Genomic DNA, 26699 nt, shown 5'->3' with positions numbered 1-26699 from the left:
TGGTCCAATTGAGTATTAGTAGACGGTCAGCTTAATATCTGTTGATACTGCTCCTTCAACAGACATTTAACTGACTGGGGGTTGTTTTTACTCTCTAAAAGTCAAAACATATCTATAAACAAAAAAATTCTATGTTAAATATGCATTTTAAAACAGTCAAGAAAAAGTGTTTTATGTAAATTCGGACCCCGGTCCACATATATGGACATCATTTTTCTCTAAAAGTACATCATATCAAAAGATGAAACTTAGGTTTTTATTCTAATTAGGTTCCAATAAGCCCAAATAGCAAAGAGAAATAAAAAACGCATGTAAAAAAACACATTGGGCCCTAAGAGGTTAACCATAGCTTTTAGCTCAATAAACTCCTAAATTACTGCTTATTAATAATTATTAAGGTAGAAGTTGAGTTTAGGTATTGGGTAGGATTAAAGTAAAATAAGATCATGGAAAATGTCTACTCATTAAGAGCCAATATCTTAATAATAGGCAGTTTGTTATCCATTAAATAAAAGCTACAGGTATGCTCAATTCACATGGGGTGTCAGCATCCCATTTTTCTGATTGGTTGACGTCAAGTGTTCCCTAACTGAATTGTGGATCAGTTGGCACAGTTTCAGTGGCATTGCTTGCTGCAGAAATTGGGAATTTCTCAACTTTAAGCACCAACGAAAGCGTAAGTCGATCAGATCGCTTTATGCAAGTACCCCAGCTCAAACATTAGTCGCTTGCGGTCTAATTTCAGCACAGTGTTAGCACCAAGCTTCAGACACGCCCTCTGCCAAGTATTGACACTCACGCCCTGTGTAAATCAGGTGTCAGAATTAGTACTTAAACTAAATGTTACAAATTATTTTTATATTTATATACTATAACACTTCAGTTGCATTTGAGGATCTTTTGGTTTACTTCACTTTGTCAGACAAGTCCTATTGCAGTGATTTTTTTGATTGTGAACAGGCATGGCAGTAAATCATGCTTAGGTGTGACCAACTTTGCAGAGTTTTCAGTGTAAATGCACTACTTACACTATTTATACTACAAAATGGCGTATAATAGTGCATAAGTATGCAATTTGGGCTGCACCAAGTGTTTCCAACCAAAGAGTCAAATGAGACTCTGAACTGGCACCAAATATAAACAGTAAAAACAGAATTTGCTGTGGTAGGAAAAGCTGCATGAATCTTTTCTTTATTTAATAAATGACTTGCACCTTAGAAGATGATGCCGACACACAATGAGCGGATGGTGGTGATTGAAGGCATCAGACACAGAGCACAGATGCTCTTGACAGTTCTGGAGGCAATTAACAATATAATAACACGAACACTGAAACAGTTAAGGTGTTTTAGACTAAAACAACATTGCAGATGTTTTACAATGTGGTCATCCTGCTGGTTTGTCCATTCACACACATTTTTATCATTACATGATCTCTTATAAAAAAAAATTACATGACTTTTTTTAATGCTCATATTGGAATTTGTTCTGTAAAAGTGTTTCCATCATAGTTTATATGCATCTTTCTAATCGAATACAAAGTTAATCCTACACAGTTATGCGCATATGGATTTTTATGCACATTTTCATATACAAAATGCACATAAAAATAGGTAGATGGAAATGTAGTTAGTAACTGTTAAACAGAATGACATTTTATTGGATGTCTTCTATAAATAATATTACAAGAATAGTGTTAGAATTTTCTTAAACAGAAAATATTAAAATGTATGGGGGGCACTACTACATTTGATGCAATGGTTATGTTTAAAATCAATAACTATAAATGTTTAATCCTTGTTTAAGCATTTTAAAGTAATTTCTGTTTCTATCTCTTCTCTCAGTCAGCAATAGAAAAGATGTGGGATTATTCCTCAGCTTTGACTCTCTCTCGTTCTCTCTCTGCATGACTCTCACGGCCTCGGGCTCTGCTTGTTTTCTATATATGAGAAACTACACAGGAAAACGACACTGACAAACATTGTGCAGATGGTCCAGCTCAAGCGAAATCTGCCAAACTAGATCATATAGCCATAGGGCAGTGTTTCTCAAACTGGTGTCCGTTTAAAACAGCCACAGGGCTCTGAGGAAAAATCTTGAATTTTGAACCAAAAAAAATAAAATCAACCCAAAAACTATAGCGAGAGTTAAAACACTAGCTAACAGTGGGAGAGGTTTGCATACTCGTATTTCAGTCATCTCCCTCAGTCGTCTGTGGGCTTAGAGGAACACCTGAATTATGTCATTTTGAAAGCAGCCCGTTAGACAGAAATAAACTGTCTGGCAGATGGCTGCTGCTGTCAGAAAAAGTGTGTGGAAGTGAAAATGAAGATTGAAACTGAGAAATGCACAACTGACTTGAGGATTTCCTCACTGCAGGCTTCTTCATAGAACGTTTCCATTTTTTTTAACTTATATTTTAAAGATAACTAAATTCTATTTCATCCTCAGAACTTTTTATCACTCAATGCACCGTGCTGCATACAGTACAACCAATTCAGTTCCTTTAATTTGAACCAAATATACAAATATTTATTCATTTGAATTCAAACTATACTCCACTGCAAAAACGCTTTATCTAGTTTTCTGTCTGGTGTTTAGTCCAAACATATAAAAATAATTAAATAAAATAATATTTTCTAGACAAGCAAAACATATAGGGCTCTATTTTAACGATCTAGGTGCAAAAGTCTAAAGCACATGGCACAACAGCATTAAAGACGTGTCCGAATACGCTTTTGCTACAGTATTTTAAGGGTGGAAAAATATGCTCTGCATCCCAGCCGATGGTCTGACAGGGTTGTGCTTATTCTCTTAGGGGGCTTTCACACTTCAATTGCCTGGACCGTACACAAGTTTGATTGCCCCCCCCTTGCCACCCTCTCAGTTGGTTTGTGTTCACACTGTCTTTTTTCCTTCTGAACCCCGGTACGCTTGTGTCATCGAGCTACTGTTCTGTGAATGGCTGTTGCTAGGTGATGGTCACCACCAAAGCAAAGCGCTAAATAGAAAGATGTATGCACATCATGGTCATTCTACTTTTACTGAATCTTTTTTTATTGGACATACAGAAAGCAACTTGTGCCCATCTGCCGCAAAAATAATACAAACGTTCAGAACATAACGTGATGTCAGAAGCTGTTTTTGAAGACGAGCAGACATTATCACTGTGCTTGCCTTGGCTTAGTCCCGCTTGTCACCAAGGTATAGTACAGAATACACAGACACACACACACACACGCACGCACGCACGCACGCACGAATGAATGTTATGAAAATGATAGTTTGTTGAACAGTTGGCAGTCCACTTCTGTTATCTGGTACGATTGAACTCACACCAGAAGTGAACCGGACCAGAGTTCGCATGAACCGTACCCCTCACCACCTCTTTCAGGTTCATGATTCATGGGTGTGCACCTAAGTTCAGAAGACACGTTCACACCAGCTAAACGTACCGTACTCTGACAATAAACGAACCCGGGTGTGGACCAAAAGTGCTAGTGTGAAAGCACTCTTAATGAGTTATAGGTGTTTTGAGCATAATGCCCATTAAACCAATCATCGCCCAGACCCTTTCAGAGTCAGTTGCGTCATGCCATGGCGCATTTGCTATTTACATGCCGGACTTTGTAAGTGGAAAAACTGAATGCTTCACTAGCAAGAAAACAGTTAAAGAGACCATCTGCAGCGCGAAGATAAAGAACGAGTCTCCTCCATTCGGCCTCTTTCTCTTAACTTAACAGTGTTGTCCGCACTCCACTCAAGACATCCATTAGCTTACATGTTTAATTTTATTTGTTAAGCACAAAGGTTTGTTTCAAAACAATTTCTAAATTCAGTTCTAATTTCCAGCAAAATAAAAAAATAAACAATAATAACAAAGTGTGGTCAAAAAACAATTTATCCAAACACATGTCCTATTCTTATGCCCCATTTGTTGATGCATCTGCAAAACCTGACATGTGGACAAATCTAAACTTGTTTTTATTGAAACAAATATAAATATGCATATAATAAATAACACTGCTCATAATAATAGTAAGATTACACAAATGCAAATAGTAATAAATAAGCTAAAAAAAAAGCCCTCCCTGGACATGAAGAAAATGTAGGAAATAATATTTTTGTAACATTTTAATCTTTTAATTTTTCAAGATATTTGTGTATTGCATCATACATCCTGTGGGTATTATGCAATGTGTATGCGTTTGAACCTGCATTGGTGCATAACTAACACACTCTGTGCTGGACTTTAGACCAGCTTTTAGTTGGTCAGTGTCACAGTCTATTTCAGTTGCTCAAAACAGCAAGGCGTCAACAATGTGTTTAAACAAAACTCCTTTTTAGATCAGCGCACCCATGAGTCCACAAAGTGGTACAAATGGATTTGCTATTTAAAACGTGGCGCAAAACATAAAAATTACTGTTGTGCTGGTCTGGAAATAGTATCAAATTGTGCCATATACGTCTTGCACCTTATTGCGCTGGGAGTATGATAGGATCCATAGTCTTATTTTAAGAAATAATATGCTATATAAAGTGAATTTTTCCCTAAAACAAGCTAAATAATCTGCTAATGTGGTAAGGAAAATAATCTTAGGGCAAAAGGAAAAACAGGATTATAGTGCTTACCCCATTGGCAGATTATTTCCTACAACAAGACTATGTTTTCTGTCTAGCATATGCTTCTTGATTCAAACTTTTTTAGATATTTGGACTAGAAACAAGACAGAAAACGTGAAAAAAACATTTTTCTGCACTGTAGATACATCATTTATTTACATATTACATTATATTGGATTATTATTAATGGTGTTTTTATATCTGTAGATCAATTGATTTCCTTATTAACTGGGATATAATTGGTGCAATTCATCTTGGATTAGTTGGCTTTCACAAGGCAACATTTTAAATCACAACTAAATATGTTCATGCATGTTACATTTATGCCTTCAGATTCAGAAAAATATTCACTTTAATTGCTTTGAAAGCATAAAAGCTTCCCACAAATGCATGCTGTAATTAAATCAATTAAAGAAAACATGTATGTCATAAGGTTTTCTTACTGTGCATTACACAAACATGCATATTACAGTTAATAAAAACACAAACATCTACTTTATACTATATAAAACACACAACTGACCTAATAATTAAGGCATATGCCAACAAATTGCCGCACATTCAATTATTTTTTTAAATGCACATCAGGGAAACTTAGGCAACTTTCCCCTGGTTATGGCTACTACTAGAGCTGCACAATATAGCACACTGATATCGCAATGTGCACATTCACAATAGTCACATCGCAGGATCTGCAATGATGAGTTATGATAATAGCTGACCCGTAAAAACAGACACATGAGGATTGTGTAGTATTGGAGAGTTTAACTATAATAGAGTATAAACGTTTTTCATTTACATATGTTTTTAAGGCTTAACAGCATTTAAAATATTCAGGCACAAGAAATTTGACTATTTATAACTTTTATAAAGAATACATTTATTGAATTATTCACACAGTAAAGACATTTACAGTGTAATTTTATGCTTGATTATTTAAATTCTTAACCTGAATACTATTTGACTGCCTAAAACACTGTTTATTTCACTTTTACCTTTGCTTTTAATTTGTTTTTTAACATTTTTATGAATCATTCCACTCAATCTAAATAATCAATTCTTTCTAAATAGCAGTTTTTAAGTCATCTGGTGAAATTGTTTATATATCTATATATGTATATGTATCGCATCATGTAGTAAAATTGTATATAAATCACAATATTTATCGCAGAAAAACAAATTGTCGCAATGTCAGATTTTTCCAACATAGTGCAGCCCTAGTTACTACTAATGTTTGCAGGTAAAATGGCTGGAACTACTTGTGCATTAAATGATTTTACTGCACAACTTTCAGCCAATTAGAATCAATGATTTCAACAGACCATGGAATAACAGATAATGTTGCCATCTTTGATGTGAAACAAATACCTCGGTTAAAATTTTGTTTAGTGTTTCACAATCTCTTAAAAACTCCCTTTGAACAAACAAACAAACAAACCACAAGCTAATGATAGGTAAAAATTAATCTGAAAGTAAACTTTTTTTAAACATGCACATTTAAACATGCACACATTCTTTTTTTTCAGCAAAAATGTGCTAACGCAATGTACTATATTGGATATTTAATTGTGGTCAGCCCATGAAATTCTTTTAGGTTACCAACAGTAAATCTTGCAAAATCAAGCTTTTCTGTTAAGCATTGGGTAAAAAATCTGGGTGTTATCTTAAATGATGGCTTGAGAATTTATAAACAGATATATGAAGGTGTCAAATCCTGCTTCTTTCAGCTTTGACTAGTAAAAAAAGTCGATCCTATTCTATCTAGAAAAAAAATGTAAAAAAACTAATGCTTTTATTACTTCTAGGTTGGACTACTGTAACTCTCTATGTTTTGGGATTACTCGGACAACTCTATCCCATTTACAGTTAGTTCAAAATGCTGCTGCAAGGCTTTTAACCGGTACCAAGAAACATGACCACATCTCACCAGTCTTACACTCATTGCACAGGTTGACTGTGGATTATCATGTCACTTTTAAAATTGTTCTCTTGGTTTTTAAATCACTTAATGGCCTGGCAACTTCTTATCTGTCAGACATGTTGACTGAACATCAGCCTGGCCAGTCTCTTTGGTCATCAAACCAGAGATTATTATGCATCCCTAAGTCGAAGCTAAAACGCAGGGGTGACCCTGTAGGACAATAGCTGGTCTTAGATAGTTGAATGCTCTGCCCCTCTGTATTAGATCTATATCATCTCTGTCTGTTTTAAAAGCCAGGTTGAAAACTTACCTTTTTGATTTGGCATTTTATCAGTGAGAATGGTTTTGTTTTAGCTATAATTTCATATTTTTCTCTTTGTGATATGTATTTGTGCAGCATTGGTCATTTGGTTGTGTTTAATAGTGCTGAATGTATAAAATTGACATTGACATTCTTTTTCCATGTACGCAAACAACCCATTACAAATAGTATTCTGCTCTGTTTCTTATTTAAGTAATGGAAAGGAATAGTTTTGATGAGTCACAGTTAGATTTCTTAAAATTCTAAATATCCAGTAACAATTTAAATATTTTGAGGCATCTCCTGGTGTGAACGCAAACATGAAAATCATTGTGAACGTTGAAGTTTTACCTGATGGGCCAGGATGTAGATGTTATGGCCAACATCTTTAGATCTGATCAAATCCAAAGTCTCGTCATCAATTTCACACTCTTCTTCTCCCTGAACATAAGCCTCCTTTATCACATCAACCTGTTGATGGAGCAGCAGAACATCACTTTAACACATGTACGGCAAAGAAATCTTGTGTTTTGGCTGATAACAAATCCTCTAACCACAATCGGTCAGTGTAGGTATTAGGGATGCTGATATGCCATTGAATTGTATTGTATTGATTATAGCTCACCAGTTCATTGGGTCTCATCTTGTACAAGATCTTTTCTGCATTCTCACTGTCTTGACGGCTCTCCATGATGGCCAGGAGAAGTTTAGATGCATTGTTCTGATTTTTTCAAATGCAAAGAAAAAATCATTTGAAGTAAAATGTAAAAAAAATAAATGTGTGCAGATTGTCCTTCTGGGGCTAAAATGCAGATGCTTTTACATAGATAATCAAAGATTTGCAATGCTTCGCAACATTTTGTTGTCTGTAAAACGTTGTTATGCTGTAAATCAACTGGCTTCTTATTTAACTGGAGACACAAACAAGTACCTTCAGTTCCAGCACAAGGTCAAGCCGGTTCTTTCCCAGTGGATCAATTGGATTCACAATGAGTGCGATGATGATGTCAATGCCGTTTGACTCATGCCTGGCTATGCATGACTGTGGAGGAGGAAAAACATAATCTGTGATCCCAAACTGTTATTTATTAAAGGGTCTTTATGCAGAATAGAGAAAGCCTTGTTATTAGCAATATCGGTGGCCGCGTTGTGAAATGCAGCCAGCAAATTATTAATTGAAAGTAATTCAATGCCCTGATATACTCATGACAAAGTACTTTTTTATACTTTGGTTGAAAAACATTGAAAATACTTTTTGAAACCCCTTCACAGTTGGTTTTCACATTGCTTGTAGCAGTTTCTCACATTTGGGTGAAATTGCTGATGAGTAAACTCATTGTAGTTGGACAAATACTGCTGTTGTTGAGTTGTTGAATGGATTTTTAGATGAGAATGTAGTTGCTTAAATGTCAAATCTGTGTTTTTATAAGAAAAGGCTCTATTTGAAAAAATAAAAATATTACATTTGTGAACATGAGTTCAGAAACAGTGCATGTTCATCATTTATGTATTTCATGTTTTTTCATTCATGTTCAGCATTCCCATGGACATATATTCTGGAATTTACCGGTGGCTCTGATTGGGTTAAACATAAAATGTAATTCATTTGGCTCATATCCTACAGCTAAATTTGGTCTGAATCATCTGTTATTTGTTCCAGAGCAAACAGATTTGACCGGGGGAAAGGTTAAGTTTTATAACCTTATATAAATTAAGTGTTTAAAATCTTTCAAAATTAAGAAATTCTATCAGAATTGCTTGCCATCTTCATATTGTTATTTAATAACTGTTGTTCAGTAAATTATATATATATATATATAAATAATAGTAGCAATTAATATAAGTATTTTGTATTCCAAAATGATCTGTTATTAGTGGTTAATGACATATACGGCATACTGTAAAAACATTTATATTAAGAGAGGCCAAAATCTCTCTTGCATACTACTAAAGCACTGCAGTTTAACTTTTGGATTTGTTTGATTATGAAATTTGCTTGAATAAATGCCCACAAATTTAAAAAAATACGATGGTGATTTACTGTAAATACAGTAAGTTTTGAACTACACTACAGTAAAATACTTGAATTCATCTGTTGTGATAATTCTATAGTGGCTGGGGTCCCACAAAAACTATAACAGTATGAACAATTTAACCAATACTGTAGTTTTCTACAATTATAAAATATATTACACTACACAAACAATTTACGTTAGCAAAAGCTAAAGTATACTACAGTATTACAGTCTATCAGTTTATTATAGTTAATACTACAGTATGCAGTACCGTTCATTAACAAAAAAAAATGTAATACTGTGGTATTATTATGGTGGCTTGGGAAAGCCAACATACTGTTACATTCCATAAAAGTATTATTCTTCCCTCTTCTAATTTCTAATGCATCTTCTCCTAGACCATTCATTCTACATCCACCAAACCTCCAAACTGATCTGACTCGAATTGCTATGTTTTTTCCAACTGATCCGACTAATAGTTTTTCTAAAAACTGATCCAGAAAATTTGGAAAAGTCCCATTGACTTAACATCGGACCAAATTGTTTGACCTCATAACATTGTGCCAGACGGTCACACACACTTAAGGATGGAGTCATTTAACTCAGACTACCAATCTGCCAACCACTGATGACCTTTCAACTTACTATCCACACCCTAACAATCACTTATAGGGCACTCTAGCAACTGTCCCATAGACTTCTATGGTAAAAAACGACATTGACGTTACATTAGACATACTAACAACATACCAATCATACAGTAGTAGCAATATACCAATCCATACTAGAAACATACAAACGACATCATATAAGAAACATACTAACAAAAATACTAACATACTAATTATACTACAAACATAGTTACAATATACCAATCTACTAATAAACATACCAATCATACTAGTAACATGCTAATTCATACTATAAACATACTAGCAACATGCTAATTCATACCAAATTCATGTTAACAACATGCTAGCTTATACTAGAAACAGCTATCGCCATGCTAATTCATACTGGAAACATGCTTACAACATGCTAATTTATACTAGAAACATGCTAATTAATACTAGAACAATGGTTATTTATGTTAGCAACTCCCTAGCAACCACTCAGAACACCCTAGCAATCGCCTAGCAACACCTTAGCAACGACTCAAGAAACATGCCAATCCATACTAGAAACCTGCTAACCTATATGTAGGTTTCTATCTATACCAACTGTTTCAAACATAAAAAATAATAATAATAAAAATAATAATAATAATAATAATAAATAATAATTTTTAAGCTATTTCAAACTTTCAGACCACAAAGTTAGTCTACGAACTTTACTTTTATAGTTATAAATATATACAGTGCCATAGGGTTTATTATATTATGGTTTAGAAACACTATAGTACTGACTATAAATAACTATATTTTTCATCTGAGATTCTTGATTGTCTGTTTTGTCATTACGAAGATATTGTTATACACTATGTAAAGCAATACGCCAGTCAAAATTTGAATCACACTTGTACTGTCAAACTGGGTAACACATCATTTTGATGGTTCATTTGGGTATTAGTAGACTGTCTGCTTAATATCTGTTGATATGATCCTTCAACAGACATTTAACTGACTATACGAACCTTTGCAAGAACATGTCAACTAACCTTAACCCCAGCCTACCAGTCTACTTATAATCTAATATGAATTAGTAGGCATCCCTCCTGAAAAAAACAGCTTGAACCGGCCTAAGCTGGTTGGCTGGTTTTAGCTGGTCAACCAGGCTGGTTTTAGAGGGGTTTTGGCCACTTCCAGACTGGTTTCCAGACATTTCCAGCCTGGTCTTAGCTGGGCACAGCTGGTTTTGGCTGGACTGCCAGCCTGGTTTGGCTGGTCAAGCTGGTTTTAGCTGATCATCTCCCAGCTAAGACCAGGCTGGAAATGGCAGGAAACCAGCCTGGAAGTGTCCAAAACCCCTCTAAAACCAGTCTGGTGTACCAGCTAAAACCAGCTAGGCTGGTTTAAGCTGTTTTTTTTTTTTAGTAGGGATGTAGATGCAATGTAACTTAATTCAACAAACGGACCACCAAAATAGAGTGTGACTTCAAACGGTTGCATAAACACAAGAGTAAACTCATATTGGAGCGATATGCCTATGTACTGTACACCATTATGGGTATGGTTACTTACTGCACAGTAAATAACAGCCAAACTGATATACAGCTATTTGTATGGCTACTCATTTTATATTGATTATAAAATCATGAATAAATAAATACACTCGGCTATGGTGCTAAGGGTGCTTTCACAATTGTGAATCGATTCATTTGTTACGAAACAGGGATTCAATTGTTACAATTAAATTGAGCGAGTAAACTCTCCTCACATTGGTCAGGCTTTCACGAATTATTTTGCAGAGTCCCGCTCAGCTGTCATGTGCATTTTCGGGAGACTCCCGGAACCCTCTCTTCATATAGCCGTATGCCTATTACATATCCATAAAACACTGTGATATAGCTGGGTCCGAATCGTATTGTTTTCTCAATACAATTGATCCGCTCCAGAGTTCGTTTCAATCAAGCCAAGAACACCTCATTCACGCAATCTCGGACCAATTGCTATGACGCGAATCAGAGCACGATTGCTGGATTCACATATGCCAAACGAACCGCGCTAACTGGGCAAACGAGACAGGTTCCAAAACAAAAGTCTAGGAGTGAAAGCACCCAACATTTGCACTTACTTTTCCATACAAAAGGACATTTGATCCTGTTTTCCAACAAATATGGTGCATCAATACCTGATTTTCATGGCAAGGACCCTGGCAGTACTCTGTGATGGTCTCTAGTGTCTGTATGACCAGGTACACGTTCCTCTCATTAATGTAGAGCCCCAGCAGACCCAGGCCACCCGTTGTACTGCCGCAGATACAGTCGAGAAACTGCAGCGTCTCACACACCAGGTTATAATTGGTTTTGTTGTTCTGATCTCGCAGAAAGTTCTGTATACAAGAGAACAGGAAAATTTGGACTTACAACACAAGTCAAGTTTTGAGTGGCAGTAATTGGCATCTCAATTTAGACAGATTCGTCCATACTAGGTCGGGGGTCCCTTGAGATACTGAATCTGTACGACAAAAAAAAAATCTTTTCTAACAACAAGGTGCTTATTGGCGTCACATTGGTAAAAATCATTAATTTAGGGATTTAATTTCTGACACAAAACCAGGATTTTACTTGTAAGAACATGGTGTATCTCAACTTGTAGGGTACAGCTAACATGAGTACTAATAAAATGGCTCAGAGTCAAAAAGATGAGCAATAAAAGTTTTAGATCACCTGAAGGTCTCTGTTGTGATTTTCACAGAGCAGCTGAAGGAAGCGTAAGATGGGCTTCATGATGGTGATGGCCTGGCTCATTTGGATTTCCTCGACCACTTCCTCTGTCGCATCTCCTGTTGTTCCCACTGCTTCAATGTCAGGGTCCCATTCCCGGCGAAAGGTGCTGTAGGCTTTGGAGGTCACAGAGGAGGCGTCTTTAAGCTGACCCCGCATCTCTTCTCTGAGGTGCAAGGAGTCTCGCACTTCATATTACAAGAAAAAAAAAACAACAACTTCAGGTTATGAAATTATCATATACATGAATTTGTTAGTTTTAATCCTATTATATGTTAATGTTTTATTGGCTTATATGTTTTATTGGCTTTTATTTTTTTAGTTTGTCTGTTAACATTTTATTTTATTTAAAATTTTACTGAAATATTTAAGTTTTATTAAGAAGGTTTTTCTGTCATTTTTGTTTGTTTCATACTTCTATTTTGTGTTCAGCCTTTTATTTTAGTACTTCAGATTTAGGCCCAATCCCAATTTTATTTTTGTACCCCTACCCCTTCCCCTTGGTCCTTGAAACAAAGGCTGTTTCTCAATATGAAATCGTGAAATGTCTGCCAACCAACTGCCAAAGTTCAGTTCCAAAACTCAAGACCGCAAGAACGGAGGACGCATGAAAGTTCATGGATGTGTTCTTGATATCCTGGATGCCTGGATGCAGACTTGAGAATTTGGATGCAGACCAGAATTTGCTCAGGAAATCCAAGAAGCCATTGCGGCTGAATAAAGGAGGCGGGAAGTGCAGCATTTTATAATATAGGTTTATTATTAAAGTTCAGAGATATAATTTGTTTATCTCAGGAGCTTCCCTAAATGATATGGGGAAAGTAAACATTAACATGAAAATCTTTATAAAGACATAAACACATTAAGTGTTTATTTGCTGAAATTTAACTGTTTTATGTGTCTTGTGGAAAGTATATTTGTAAGGCTCTTGTGCATGTTACGTATAGTGAAAAGAGGAAAAAAACAAAAAATATTGTATGAATGCTGTAATTCATACAGCATTTTTTAAAAATAATTTTACATTAAAAATGCGTAAGTGCCATGCGACCATCAAGAAGAACCAGTGAAGAACTGTTCTCACGGTCTCCCGAGTTCATTCGTAGGAGACCTGACAAGACCGGTCTCCACAAGTACACAAGTCTGTTCTCTGCGTTCTTGGAATTGAGAAACAGCCAGAGTGTGAAGGGGAAGGGCTTCAAAATTTACCCCTAAGAAATGGGACACCACTACAACATTCACACACATCATCCATCGATCTCTTGCTTCATACGAGACTGATGAAAGTGACTGCTGTACTTATTTCAGTTCTTTAATTTTTGGGTATTTATCTTCAGGAAATCCCTGAAGACAATGATATCATGTTATCATAACCATTTAATGTGGCAATAAGCTCATAACTGTACTGTGGCCTTATTCAACTATGTAAACATACGAACACTAACAAGATTAACATTATACCAGACATGGTAAAAAGGTCATTCCCAGCAACTTGACTGTTCTGACAGAGTATTCGAGTGTCATTGAGTGTCAGATGTGAACGTATGTTCTGGGACTACTATACAAGAGTGATAATGAATTATATACACGAATGCCATTATGAATGTTTTAAAACATGTGCTTGTTTGTTGCAAAAATTCGTAATAATGACAAAAAAAAAAGAATTTGTGCATCTCCTGACTTCCTTGTATAGCCATGCTAGCGTTGTAGATGGTGTATTTTGGGAAATTTTCATACCTCTTGATTTTGAGTGTGGTTCTGAAAAATCTCAGTTTCAAGGGCTATCAAGCCATTCCCCTTAGCCCTACGCCGTTAATCTAAAGACAATTGGGACACCCCTACACCTTCACATGAATACGCAAAGCGAGGGGTAGGGGTAAGGGCTAAGGCGTAGAAGTGGTATTGGGCCTAAATATTATATTTTCTTTGATGGATTTAAAAATCAGAAAATTTGAACAAATCGGAAAAACAGCAATTGAATCTAATATGAAACTGATTCATTCAGGAGCAAATCCAGTTTGTTCCCGAATGAATCTGTATTTTGAACGAATCAGTTTGGCACTTGATTAAAGCTGAATACAAATTACCCCCGACAACTACAAAAAACTAATTAATGTTATGAATATTTGGTGAGATGTTCAATAAGTTAGTCAAGCATATTTCTCAGTAATAATATACAGTTAAAGTCAGAATTATTAGCCCTCCTGTTTATTTTTCCCCAATTTCTGTTTAACAGAGAGCAAATATTTTCAACACATTTTTAAACATAATAGTTTTATTAACTTTTCTATAATAACTGTTTTTATTTTATCCTTGCCATGATGACAGTAAATTATATTAAAACCAGATATTTTTATCATCATGATATATATAGCTTAAAGTAATAATTAATAATTTTGTCCATAAAATGGCTTTAAAAAAATTAAAAACTGCTTTTGTTTTAGCCTAAATAAAATAATAAGGCTTTCGCCAGAAGAAAAAATATTATCAGATATACTGTAAAAAAATTTCCTTGCTCTGTTCAACATTATTTCGGGAATATTTAAAAAAGAAAATCAAAATCAAAGGGGGACTAATAATTCTGATACATATATATAATATTTATTTATTTTTTTTATAATTTTTTTTTTACCCCACCAATATTTAATAAATTAAAAAAATGTAATCATCGAACTGTTTTTTTCTCACTTCGACTCGGCATGATGACACATTGATCTATCCAAAATAATTTGTGGTAAATGTTTAGCTATTGCTATTGAGAGAAATCAATATTTTCACCACATTTAAAGCTTTTTATTTAAAACCCAACCAGAAAGTAACCAAAAATATTTCTCCATTAAATGATTCTGTCTCATACAGTACAGCGCCTGACACAATCTGGACTTGGACTCCTTTCCTTCTCGATGAGACGTGTTAAATAAAACACTGCTTCTTAACAGCAGGCCTTTGATAAAGTGCTAGACGCTGCTCACATGACCTCATGTGACTGAGAATATAGATCGCAGCAGTTGAAATAGGGACAGACAGTATTCATATGTCTGACTGTCCCTTCATTTACACTGCTTCAGGCCTGAACCGCATTCACATGAAAAGCTATGTATTAAGGCACACTGGTTTGTGATAAACAGGCCATTCACGAGACCTATTCTATTTCAGACGAAGCGTGTCATTTAGAGAGTCTATGCCGATTTGTTTTTAGGTTTAAGCATGATAAAGCAGAACATTGCAATTAGGACATGACTATTTTCAGTGAGAGACTGAAGTGATTTCTAAAGGTTTATTTTTAGGCTTGAATACATCACACCTGCTTTGTGGTCTTTTGGGGCCTTCCTTTGTTGGAGACATATTGCCAGAGTTAGAAAAGAATTTACTTTTAAGTTATTTTACTTTTACTTCATGGAAAGCAATGTTTGAAAGCAAAATCTTAAAAGGACAAGAAACACCAAAACACATTTTTGGAGATGTTGAAAGCCATATATATGTCCCACGCTGCTAAAAACACTATTAGGACAAACATATTTTACAAGGAGGGCGAGGCAGTGGCGCAGTAGGTAGTACTGTCGCCTCACAGCAAGAAGGTCGCTGGTTCTAACCTCGGCTCAGTTGGCATTTCTGTGTGGAGTTTGCATGTTCTCCCTGCCTTCGCGTGGGTTTCCTCCGGGTGCTCCGGTTTCCCCCACAGTCCAAAGACATGTGGTACAGGTGAATTGGGTAGACTAAATTGTCCCTAGTGTGTGTGTGTGTGTGAATGTGTGTGTTTCTTAGAGATGGGTTGCAGCTGGAAGGGCATCCGCTGCGTAAAAACTTGCTGGATAAGTTGTCGGTTCATTCCGCTGTGGCAACCCTATATTAAAAAAGGGACTAAGTTGACAAGAAAATGAATGAATAAATATTTTACAAGGAAGTGAAAATTTGTTGTTTATACGTTATTTCAAGCAAATTCGTGCTTCCGATTTGAAAAGAAATTAGATTAGACGGCACACATCCTTGTGTGAATTCCAGCGTGCAGACTGGCTGTCTGTACTAGCAGGTACAACGTGATGTCTTTCATCAATAATTCAAGAGATAGACATGGTTCAAACCAATCAGCTCGTTCTATTGTGCATAAGGTGCAACTTCATTAATATGCATGATAGCTTCGAAGACCTGTTTACCTGTTACAGTGTTCAGAAAGCAGAGAGACGCCATGTTGTGTTGCCAACCGTAATTAAAACAAGTGGAAGAAAAAGTATTGTTCGGACACATGGGTCGTCAGTGTTGCATTTATAATTTGCATTCCCCGCTATGAGAGTGCAGCTGGACTCACGTGTGGATTACAGTGGTCTGCTATCACGCAACACAAATACGTTTGTAAGAAACATTATTTACTCGAGAGCTTTTCGAATCTGGAAATGGTTTAATCCGGATTTGCCGCTCATGTTCTTTTAAAAACTACACAGTTTCAGTAGAAAACATTTTTACTAAGAAATAGTTTTGCCATATACCTGTACATTACCTGGATACGATTTGTCAGTTTTCACAATGCAAAACCCTGTTGAAATCTATTTTCCTCATATTTCTAGTGAAAGCTTCAGTGTACCTTTCTTATGTCTGATCCCGGAGCCCTCGCTCTCCTCCTCCCTCTTCCTGCAGCTGAGCTCAAACATGTTGACAGAGACGCTGGAACGGATCTCCTTCTGGGCCTGCTCCATGCGCTCATAGAAGACCCTGAAGAACTTCTCAGACTTCTTCTGCTTGTGCAATTGATTGTGAAATGAGTTCTGCACAGACACGCATAAGAAAAAACTTTACCTAGGTTTTCGAGATGGCCAGTTATAAATTAGTTAAAAAGGTCATGACATGGATTTTTTTAAATGTTGTTTCTTGAAGTTTGCTTATAATGCAAGTAAAGTTTACACTAAAAACAAACAAACATTTAAACAGAAAAACAATTATTTTCAACCTTCATTTGGACCTTCCTGGCTAAAAGACTTGATTTTAAGAGTTGGGTCATTTAAGGCTTGTCAGTAATGCCTAGTTCAGACTGCGTGATTTTAGCCCCGATTTTGGCTCGCCGACAGGTTTTGAGAAATCGCCGACAAATGCCTGAAATCACAGGCAAATCGCTGCTCGTGCACGTGAGTGACAATCACACAGTATGAACGATCAAAGACGCGATCTGAGAGAATCGCCGATGAGTCGCCGATGCCTGTGAGATATTTGGCGTGCTTAATATCTGGAGCTGTCGGCGATTCAAATCATGCCGTGTGAAATGAGTTTTGACTGAAAATAACATCAGCCATCGCCTACAGCCAATGAGAGAGCAGCTTTCACTTGTGTGTGCGTGTGTGTTTACCTGCTGCAGGCCAGAGGGAGGCTGGGGAGTTAAAGTTAAAAGCACTCTTTTTCGGTTTATTTGGACCCACGAAATGGAGGGAAAACTAGTGGAGGTTTGACAGGACTCAGGAGCAACCGTGTCTGTTTGACGTTTCATACAGAAAGAAATTAGTTTATTATCAACGTTGAGGAGAAATGGATAATTCCCTTTAAACCCAGGTGTGCAAACATGTACATGTTCTACTCCATTAAAGGCTTCTTTCTCATTATGTAGTTAATAACAAAAGATATACTACATGTTTTTGGCTGTGAGACGTAGTTTGGACGAAGTTGTCGGCGATTCTTTCTATAGTAAAGTCATGCAATGTGAATGTCCATGTCGCCGAACCATCTTGCAGTGTAAACAAAGCAGCGACGAAAATCTAGCCCAGATAGTCATGCAGTGTGAAAACATCTGTGACACGACTACTTTGAAAATCATGCAGTCTGAACTCGGCATAAGACAGCAGCGTTTTGATTGACTTTGTGTAGCAAACAAACTATTGACAAGTAAATTGAGGTAAGTCTTTTGACAACATTCACAATTTGACAACATTTTGACAATATCATTAACTTAAATATTCCATTCATATTTTCTTTAAGACCATTACACTATTACACTTTGCCTCACTTACAAAACAAAAGTCTTGAACTATACTTGCCACAGCTCTAGTGATTTTATTTACGTCAGTTTGATTGACATGAGGCGGTGCAACACTTACAGTAGAAGTCAGAATTATTAGCTCCCCTTTGAATTATTTGTTCTTTTTTAAATATTTCCAAGATGATGTTTAAGAGAGCAAGGAAATTTTCACGGTATATGTCTAATAATATTTTTTTTCTTCTGGAGAAAGTCTTATTTGTTTTGTTTCGGCTAAAATAAAAGCAGGTTTAAATTTTTAAAAAAACATTTTAAGGTAAAAATTATTAGCCCCCTTAAGCTATTTATTTCATTGATAGTCTACAGAACAAACCATCTTTATACAATAACTTGCCTAATTACCCTAACCTTCCTAGTTAACCCAATTAACCTAGTTAAGCCTTTAAATGTCACTAATAATTCTGACGTCACCTGAACATCAAGTGTTCGCAAGTTTCAATTGAACAAATAATAATGGACAGAGCCTATACATATGTAAACTAACCACTGTGATGTCACAAGTCACCTTATTATCAAACAAGTCATTTTTACACATTGATTACATAGATACTTTATATAACAGAGGTGCCCAAACGTTTTCTTACGAAGGGCCAAAATCCAAGCTTGACTGAGAGCAGTGGGCAGAAGGTAAATATGCGTGATTTATTTTATAATATTTAAAACTAAATTGAAATAATTACTTTAACTACTTAATCATGTATTCATATTGTTTGAAAATGTATGTTATTTTAATATGCTATTACAATAAAACCATTAAAAAAATCTATTTATAAAACAATGGAGTCCAAGGCCAAATACACTAGTCCTGCTGAACCTGTCTTTGCCTTAATTTGCACACTGATGTCTTCTGCTTTGTCCTCTATTCGTTAAGTGACACTATGTTTCATTTACCACATTTAATTAAAACATTTAATTTCAGTTTGGGGGGAAGCAGTGGCGCAGTAGGTAGTGCTGTCGCCTCACAGCAAGAATTTGTTGGTTTGCCGTTTCGAACCTCGGCTCAGTTGGCATTTCTGTGAGGAGTTTGCATGTTTTCCCTGCGTTCGCGTGGGTTTCCTCCGGGTGCTCCGGTTTCCCCCACAGTCCAAAGACATGCTGCAGGTGAATTGGGTAGGCTAAATTGTCCGTAGTGTATGAGTGTATGAGTGTATGGGGTGACAGGCTCAGACCACAGGCCGGCTGGAATGTGTAAAAAAGTTGTTATCATATGGCCAAATCTAAATGGAGAACTTGCTCCAAAAGAGGTGACCCCGCAACCATACGGGACTAGGGCCAAAGAAGAGGACAAGAAGATTTAATTTCAGTTTGCTTTTTTGTAGCTCAACAATGAAACAAACAAAGAAACAAACAAAACAAACAAACAAAAGGTTATATTAAAATAGAAATGAAAATCTCTTTTAAAGGCATTCCCCAACCTTCCCAATCATTTTCCCTCTGGTGGGCCAAATCAAAAGATACAAAGGGCCAACTTTGGCTCATGAACCCAAGTTTGGGCATTACTGGTTTATAAAAAGGAGAACATTAAAGTGTTTTTACATTACTTAGGCAACTATAACGTTTTTCATTTTGAGCATTATAAACTCTAGATGAAGGATAATAAAGCGCAAAGTGTCTTCTTTCCAAAAACATGAACTGTAAATGTAGAAACAAATATTCAGCAAGTGTTAATGTTTTAGTTTGGGATGGTCATTTTTGAGAAAGTGCCTCTGACGGTGAGGGAAAGAAGGACACCGATATAGTCTCGGAAAACTTTTTACAGAAATCTCATTTTGCATGCTATCTTCATCAAATTTGAAATACAAACTCATTGGCTTTCAAGTCATTTTTTTATAGGACATTACATTCATGTTTTCCTATGTTTGTATATGGAAAAACAAATATTGAACAGAATACCATTTTTTTTCTCATGAATTCATAATGTATAACTTTTTATATTTTTAACATGCAACTTCCCCTTTTACCACAGTAAAGATCAAAGTGTCTTCCTTCCAATACTACATAATTTGTGTTTGTAGCTTACTGGAGTCAGGAACTGTTACTATTTAAAGTTAGGTAGGTGTAAATCCCCAAAATACCACCAGTGAAATTTAATTTAAGTTTTTCAAATATTTCAAAAGTCATGTTTGATGTACTAAAATGGGAAAAGATTTCAATAAAATAATTAAAACATTTACCAGAAGAGATCATTTTTTCTTCAACTGTGTATCAAAAACAAAAATCAAGGCTGTTTTGCTTCAACATCTCATGACCTGTTTAGCAGCACACGTATGTACCTGAATTTGTGTATTCCCTCCTCTCAGCAGTGCGATGCCCAGTAAAATGCTCTCCTCAAAGATCCGGTCATTTTTAGTGCTGACTATGAGGTCGACGACCAGCTCGGAAGCTCCGACATTGTCCAGCACACACTGGATATCTGCTAAGCTTGTGCCTGGTTTATCAGAGTCCTGTCCTGGAGAGCCACCTATACACACATACAGATAGAAGCCAGAGAGTGGCAGATGTTATGTGTCAGCTTGTATCTACAGTATTGGGAGCTGATGGAGTTCTGCGAGTCGCACCTCCAGATGATGAGCTGTTGCTGCTGCTGTACTCCAGGGCTTTGGTGTGGTTCCCGAAGTAGTGAGCAAGGAGACTCTTCCTCAGTGCATTGCCCTGAACAGACACAAAAGAGGGATTAAAAATAAATGTAAGAAAATTATTCACAAAAACATAAGAATTAAAACTAATAAATAAATAAAATTGCAAAATACAAAATAAATAATATCAATATAAATATTTAATAGAATAAAACTAAATGAAATATGTAAATATATAACATTAATTTCTGTAACATTACTGTATTGTTTACTATCATTTTTTATGAAAACACTACACTGAAAATTTAGCCCTGCCATCAGAGTATAATTTACATATTCTCCTTTAATCAAATGATATTTTAAAGTTGAAAACTATATAATTAATATTTCAGCTGTATTTCCTGTTGTTTAAATGCACATACTTTTAAAAGACCCTGTATATTATTCATAAACATAATTAATGATACAAAAGTGATTTTTTTCTGATTAACAAAGAAGAAGACATTTGTAAAAATGTTTGAATCCTGTAACCTTTGACCTCCACGGTAGGAAAAGAAAGCACGACAGCAGTCAACAGTAACAGGTTTTCAACATTTTTCAAAATATTTTCTCTTGTGTGCAGCCGAAGAAAAACTCAAACCAGTCCGTTACTAGTGAAGGGTGCATAAATTATAACTGATTTTAAGTCATTCCTTTAAGTGATCAGTGAACCGAATGTAAATGACACCATCTTATAATAAAAAAATCTTTTATAAGATTTTATAACTACAAACCCAAACAGTACAAAAGACCCACACCCACTAACAATGGTCTAGAATTTGTCCCTTACATTAGCTCTTTTATCTTATTTTGATTGCTAAGCCATCATAAATTATAAAAATAACCCACCAATAAATAAATAAATGAATAAATTAAATTTAAAAAATTAAAACATCTAAGGCTTTAAGACCAAGCAGAATCTGACATAAGTGAAGTCATCTTTCAGTGACCTATTCTGTATTTTTACAAGGAACTTTTATTGTAAATCTTGGACCTTACTCTTGAAAGAAAAACATGACCAATAAAAAAAGAGTGAAGCACCAAAAGTGGGCCATAATAAAGTTAATTATAGTAATAATTTGGCTAGTGTTGTTATAAATTCACTTTCAAATGTACTTTTTTTACAAAAGAGGCTGGAAAAAATCATCAAGCTCTACATTATGATTATGTTTTAATTGTTCAATATTCAAATTTTGACAGGAAAGTTGAATGAGCTGCTCAGTTTGCCTAATAAATGAGGACAGGCTACAGTTGTTAACTTAAAACTATATCACATTTTTTTTCTAACGATGACATATTTTTCCTAAATATTTTGAGTAAAGAAATATTTTTTAAAAAATTCAATAGGAAAAAAAAGTGTACATCAAAAAGGGTGGTTATGATGACAATCTGACAAATGAATCCAGCTCAAGATAGTGCAAGATGTCATTAAATGCAGTATTTGAACCTCAAAATTTAATGTTAAATAAAGTGAATAGCTGCAAAAAGATCCACTTTTTGAGAAAAAAGAACCATCCCTTTCACCAGACTGGCTACCGGCCTTCTGAGTCACTGCAATCCTACTGTAATCCTACTTTCATTTGTGGATTTAAAAGCTGAAAACTTTAACACTTCATTTCATTTTACAAACCAAGGAAGCTAAATTCTTTAACCTCATAAAAAAGTGCAAACCTAAGCATAATAAGATAGCTTAACATGCACTCAACAGTCTTTTTTAATACTAAAAAACAAAACTTAATCTTTAATCTAGTTTGCTATTAATTATTAATTATTTTTCAATTTTTGTGCATAAAAAAAGGAATTCTTGCTTTGGTAGTTAATGTGTTTACTAGCATTAACTAAGTAGGAATAATCTGGTAAAGCATCAGTTAATCACAGTTCAACATTTACTAATGCATTATTCATATCCAAAGTCGTGCTTGTCAACATTAGACAACACACATGACATTAACAAGGATAAATAATACCATAAGAAATATATTAGCAATTGTGTTTGTGTTAGGAAATACATTCAAATAATGGTCCAATAGTTCAGGGGTTCCCAAACTTTTCAGTCCGTGACCCCTAAAATAACAATGCCAGTGACTCGCAAGCCCCAAATTATTCTTATAGGTGGTTATAAATATGCAAACGTTGCTTATACCACAACAGGCCTATACAAACACGAGCATATTGACAACACAAAAAAACAGTCAATTTTATAGTCATTTATTGATTTGTTTAATTTAATATTGACCTCAGCTAAAGAGACTGGTGGAGTCTATTCTTGGTTTAATTTTGGAGATAATTGCTAATCAGAGATCATCTCAATATTCATTTGTATTATTGTTAATGTATTTGATTGCCATAAAGGTGTCAGAAAGTTGAACCTGGAGCTTTAGCTTCTGCTAGTGCTGTGTGGTTAATCTAAAGTAAACACATCAATCCTATGAACAAATAATTAAAGGCTGGTGGCTTTTCATTTGCATGTTGTTGTTTTTTTACAATTAAAAACGACTATTTTTATCTTGTGTGGATTCTGGCTAAAATATGGTAATTCTAATAGTTAAAATTAAATAAAGTAAACATTTATTTGACTTTTGAAATCACCAAGCAACCCTCTGTCATCGTCCCGTGACCCTCACTTTGGGAAGCACTGCATTAGTGAATGACAGCTAAAGTGTTTCCCCTAATTTCCTGTTCATTTTGATTCTCATCACACATCAACGTTTTTTTTTTTTTGTTTTTTTTTTTTTTTGCAACTGTGCGGAATAAACACAGACTCACATGGGAGAAGTTTTACGTAACTAGTATAAGCTGTAGTAATTGCTGTAATTATGGCAGAAGTGTAGCGAATACTCTGGGAAGCAGAGGGAGAGAGAGAGCGAGTGATGAAGGTAGAGAGCAGACGGGAGCCCAGAAAATCTGTTTCCCAGTGGGAGAGAAGCTGAACGTGTGAAAGAGAAAGAGAGAGAGAGTTATGTAACACCTGGTGGCGTCTTGCTGAGAGATCACGAGGAAGGCACGGGAGAGGAGCTACTGATCCACTCTTTGTCTTTTGGCCCAATGTTCTTTCTTTTCTTTCCTGTCTGCCTCGTTCTCTCGCTTTTCTACATCTGTCTGGGGTTTGCTGAAGCTATTTTCAGTGTTGTTTTTCAGATTGAAAGTCTGCATTAATAAGGTTGGGGTTTGAGATTGGCGAATGTGTTTATCAACAGGTGTGACTCTCGGCTTGTGCTGCTTATTAGTATTAGAAGTGACTTGAATGTTGTTTGTATGAAAACGTTCGAGAAGGTAAAGCACTTAATGCAATGGTCATTAATGATGAATGTCATTATAGTAACAGGTACTAATGAAATGTCAATGATGGCAGAGTCTGACATGATGTTTCATTAAAAAAGAATTACAACAATAACTAAGCAATTAAATAGCCAAATAATTTAAATCTAACCAAATTATAATAAATTAAAATTAAATATAAAATTACAATTAATAAAAATAATACAGTTACGCAAGGATAACTAATAAACAATTGAATATTTCCTTTTTATTGTTTTTAATCATTCTTTTTACTTAATTAAATGGTAAATTAATACAAAAAACACTCAAGCTTCATTCATTCATTCATTTTTTTTTCGGGTTAGTCCCTTTCATAATCTGTGGTCGCCACAGTGGAATGAACCGCTAACTTATCCAGCATATGTTTTACGCAGCAGATGCCCTTCCAGCTGCAACCCATCTCTGGGAAACATCCATACACACTCAGTGAAGTTTATTTATAAACTATTTTCGATAGGAGCACGTGATTATGATTGAACACGGCTGGTTCTGCATTAGCATGCATGATCCACCAATCAGGCCATTCCAAACCACTATAAAGAGCCAGTGTTTTTTCACTACAGTCATCTTCGATTTGAAGAATCCCCCCTTCCACCCCTACCTCTTCACCTTTCCCTGCATAGGGCAGCACAGCAAAAACGTCACCGGTTCTAGTCCTTTAACAGGCCGGTGGTCGTTTCTGTGCGTAGTTTGCATGTTCTTCTCGTGCTTGCGTGGGTTTTCCCCGGGTCCTCCGGTTTCCTCCCACATTCCAAAAACATGCACAACAAGTAAATTGATAAATCTAAATTTTTCACTACAGTTAATCTCTCACCCTGCAGCATATATTTTCATAGAATTCAATTTTTAGTCATCAGTTTTTATCAAGGGGGAGTTGTCGAGATCTACCTGAGCTCAAGGCTCCCCTCTCGCCCTTCAAACGAGAGGGAGCCCAGGGCTCAAGAACCTTTGAGCTCAGGGCTCTCTACCGGGACAGCATGCCAAACTTGCTTATAATCAATCATCAGCTAAGTGTGAACTCTTGAATTCACACACATACACTACGGCCAATTTAGCCGACCCACCAGTACCACGTCTTTAGACTGTGGGGGTAACCGGAGCACCAGGAGGAAACCTAGGCAAATGCAGGGAGAACATGCAAACTCCACACAGAAACACCAACTGACCTAGCCTAGGCTTGAACCTGTGACCTTATTGAAGTGAGGTGACAGCACTACCTACTGCGTCACTGCTTTGCCCCACTCAAGCTTTATATTAAATAAAGTAAAAACTACTTTAAAAACAAGTACAATTATTTAAATTTAAATGTGTATATGAAATAAAAATACAATTAATCGTAAAAATAAAAAAAATAGTTATGTGACAATTATTTCTATAAAAAAAACAATAATTTGGTTTCCATTAATTAAAAAAATGTAGTTTACTTACTTAAATGGCACATTTATATATATATATAAAAAAACATACAAAATTATTATACAATATAAAGTAAAAACTATTTAACAATAAGTACAATTATTTTAAATGGAATCTGTATGAAAAATAAAAACACAATTAAAAATAAAAATAAAAACAGAGCCACATGACAATTATTTTTACAACAATTAAATATTTTGATTTTATTGATACATTTTTTCACTTAATTAAATGGCAAATTCAAACAAAAATATATACTAATTTATTATACAAAATAAACCAAAAACTAATCAAAATAAACAAAATTATTTACAAATTAAATATGCATGCAAAACAAATTACAAATAATAGTAAAAATAAAAATAATACAGCTATGTGACAATTATTCATATAAACAATTAAATATTTTGGTTTCATTGATTTAATTTTCCTTAACTGTCAAATTTATACAAAAATATATACACTAATTTATTTTTCAAAATAAAGTAAAAACTATTGAAAAATTATTTAAAATTAAATATGTATGCAAAAAATTACAATTAATAGTGAAAATAAAAGTAAAAAAGCTACATGACAATTATTTATATAAAAAATAAATATTTCTGTTTCGTCGATAAAAAAATTACTTAAATGGCAAATTTTTACAATAAAATATATACAAAAATACTAAATAAATAAAACAATTTGAAAATAAAACAAATTAAATATGTACAAGTATGAAAACAATAAAAAACGAACAAAAACAAAACTCAGTTTATCAACTTCAGGAAAAGACCAAAAATAAATAAATAAATAAAAAATACAAGTAACTGAAAGCAGCCAGTGTACATTTTACAGGAAAACAGAAAAAAAATTAATTAGATATTTATACAAAAAAATACAATTAATACTAAAAATAAAAACAATCCAGCTACGTGATAATTTATATAATAAATACAATTTTTTGGTTCTATTGGCTCACTTAACAGGCACTTAACACATTTATTCACTTATTTAAAAGTCAATTTTCTCAAAAATATATATACTAAATTAATATAATACTGTAAGTAAAAACTACTTTAAAATAAAATAAATTAAATATGTATAAATATA

At 34.9% G+C, this 26699-nt stretch overlaps 1 protein-coding gene across 1 annotated transcript in view; it reads right to left on the bottom strand.

Moving 5' to 3' along the window:
• itpr2 (inositol 1,4,5-trisphosphate receptor, type 2) overlaps window positions 1-26699 on the bottom strand; it is a 164623-nt gene that overhangs the window by 47023 nt on the left and 90901 nt on the right. Inside the window, exons 38-45 of the mRNA XM_021467780.3 lie at window positions 20817-20910; window positions 20532-20719; window positions 16822-17002; window positions 12189-12433; window positions 11651-11851; window positions 7777-7887; window positions 7471-7566; window positions 7197-7316 (exon numbers count right to left, since the gene is read on the bottom strand). Of these exons, the coding sequence (XP_021323455.1) occupies window positions 7197-7316; window positions 7471-7566; window positions 7777-7887; window positions 11651-11851; window positions 12189-12433; window positions 16822-17002; window positions 20532-20719; window positions 20817-20910 (1236 nt within the window). The remainder of the gene's footprint in view (window positions 1-7196; window positions 7317-7470; window positions 7567-7776; window positions 7888-11650; window positions 11852-12188; window positions 12434-16821; window positions 17003-20531; window positions 20720-20816; window positions 20911-26699) is intronic.

Source organism: Danio rerio, chromosome 18 (genome assembly GCF_049306965.1).
Source record: "Danio rerio strain Tuebingen ecotype United States chromosome 18, GRCz12tu, whole genome shotgun sequence".
NCBI lineage: Eukaryota > Metazoa > Chordata > Actinopteri > Cypriniformes > Danionidae > Danio > Danio rerio.
Note: the sequence above shows the minus strand (reverse complement) of the source record. Positions and strands in the feature narration are given on the sequence as shown.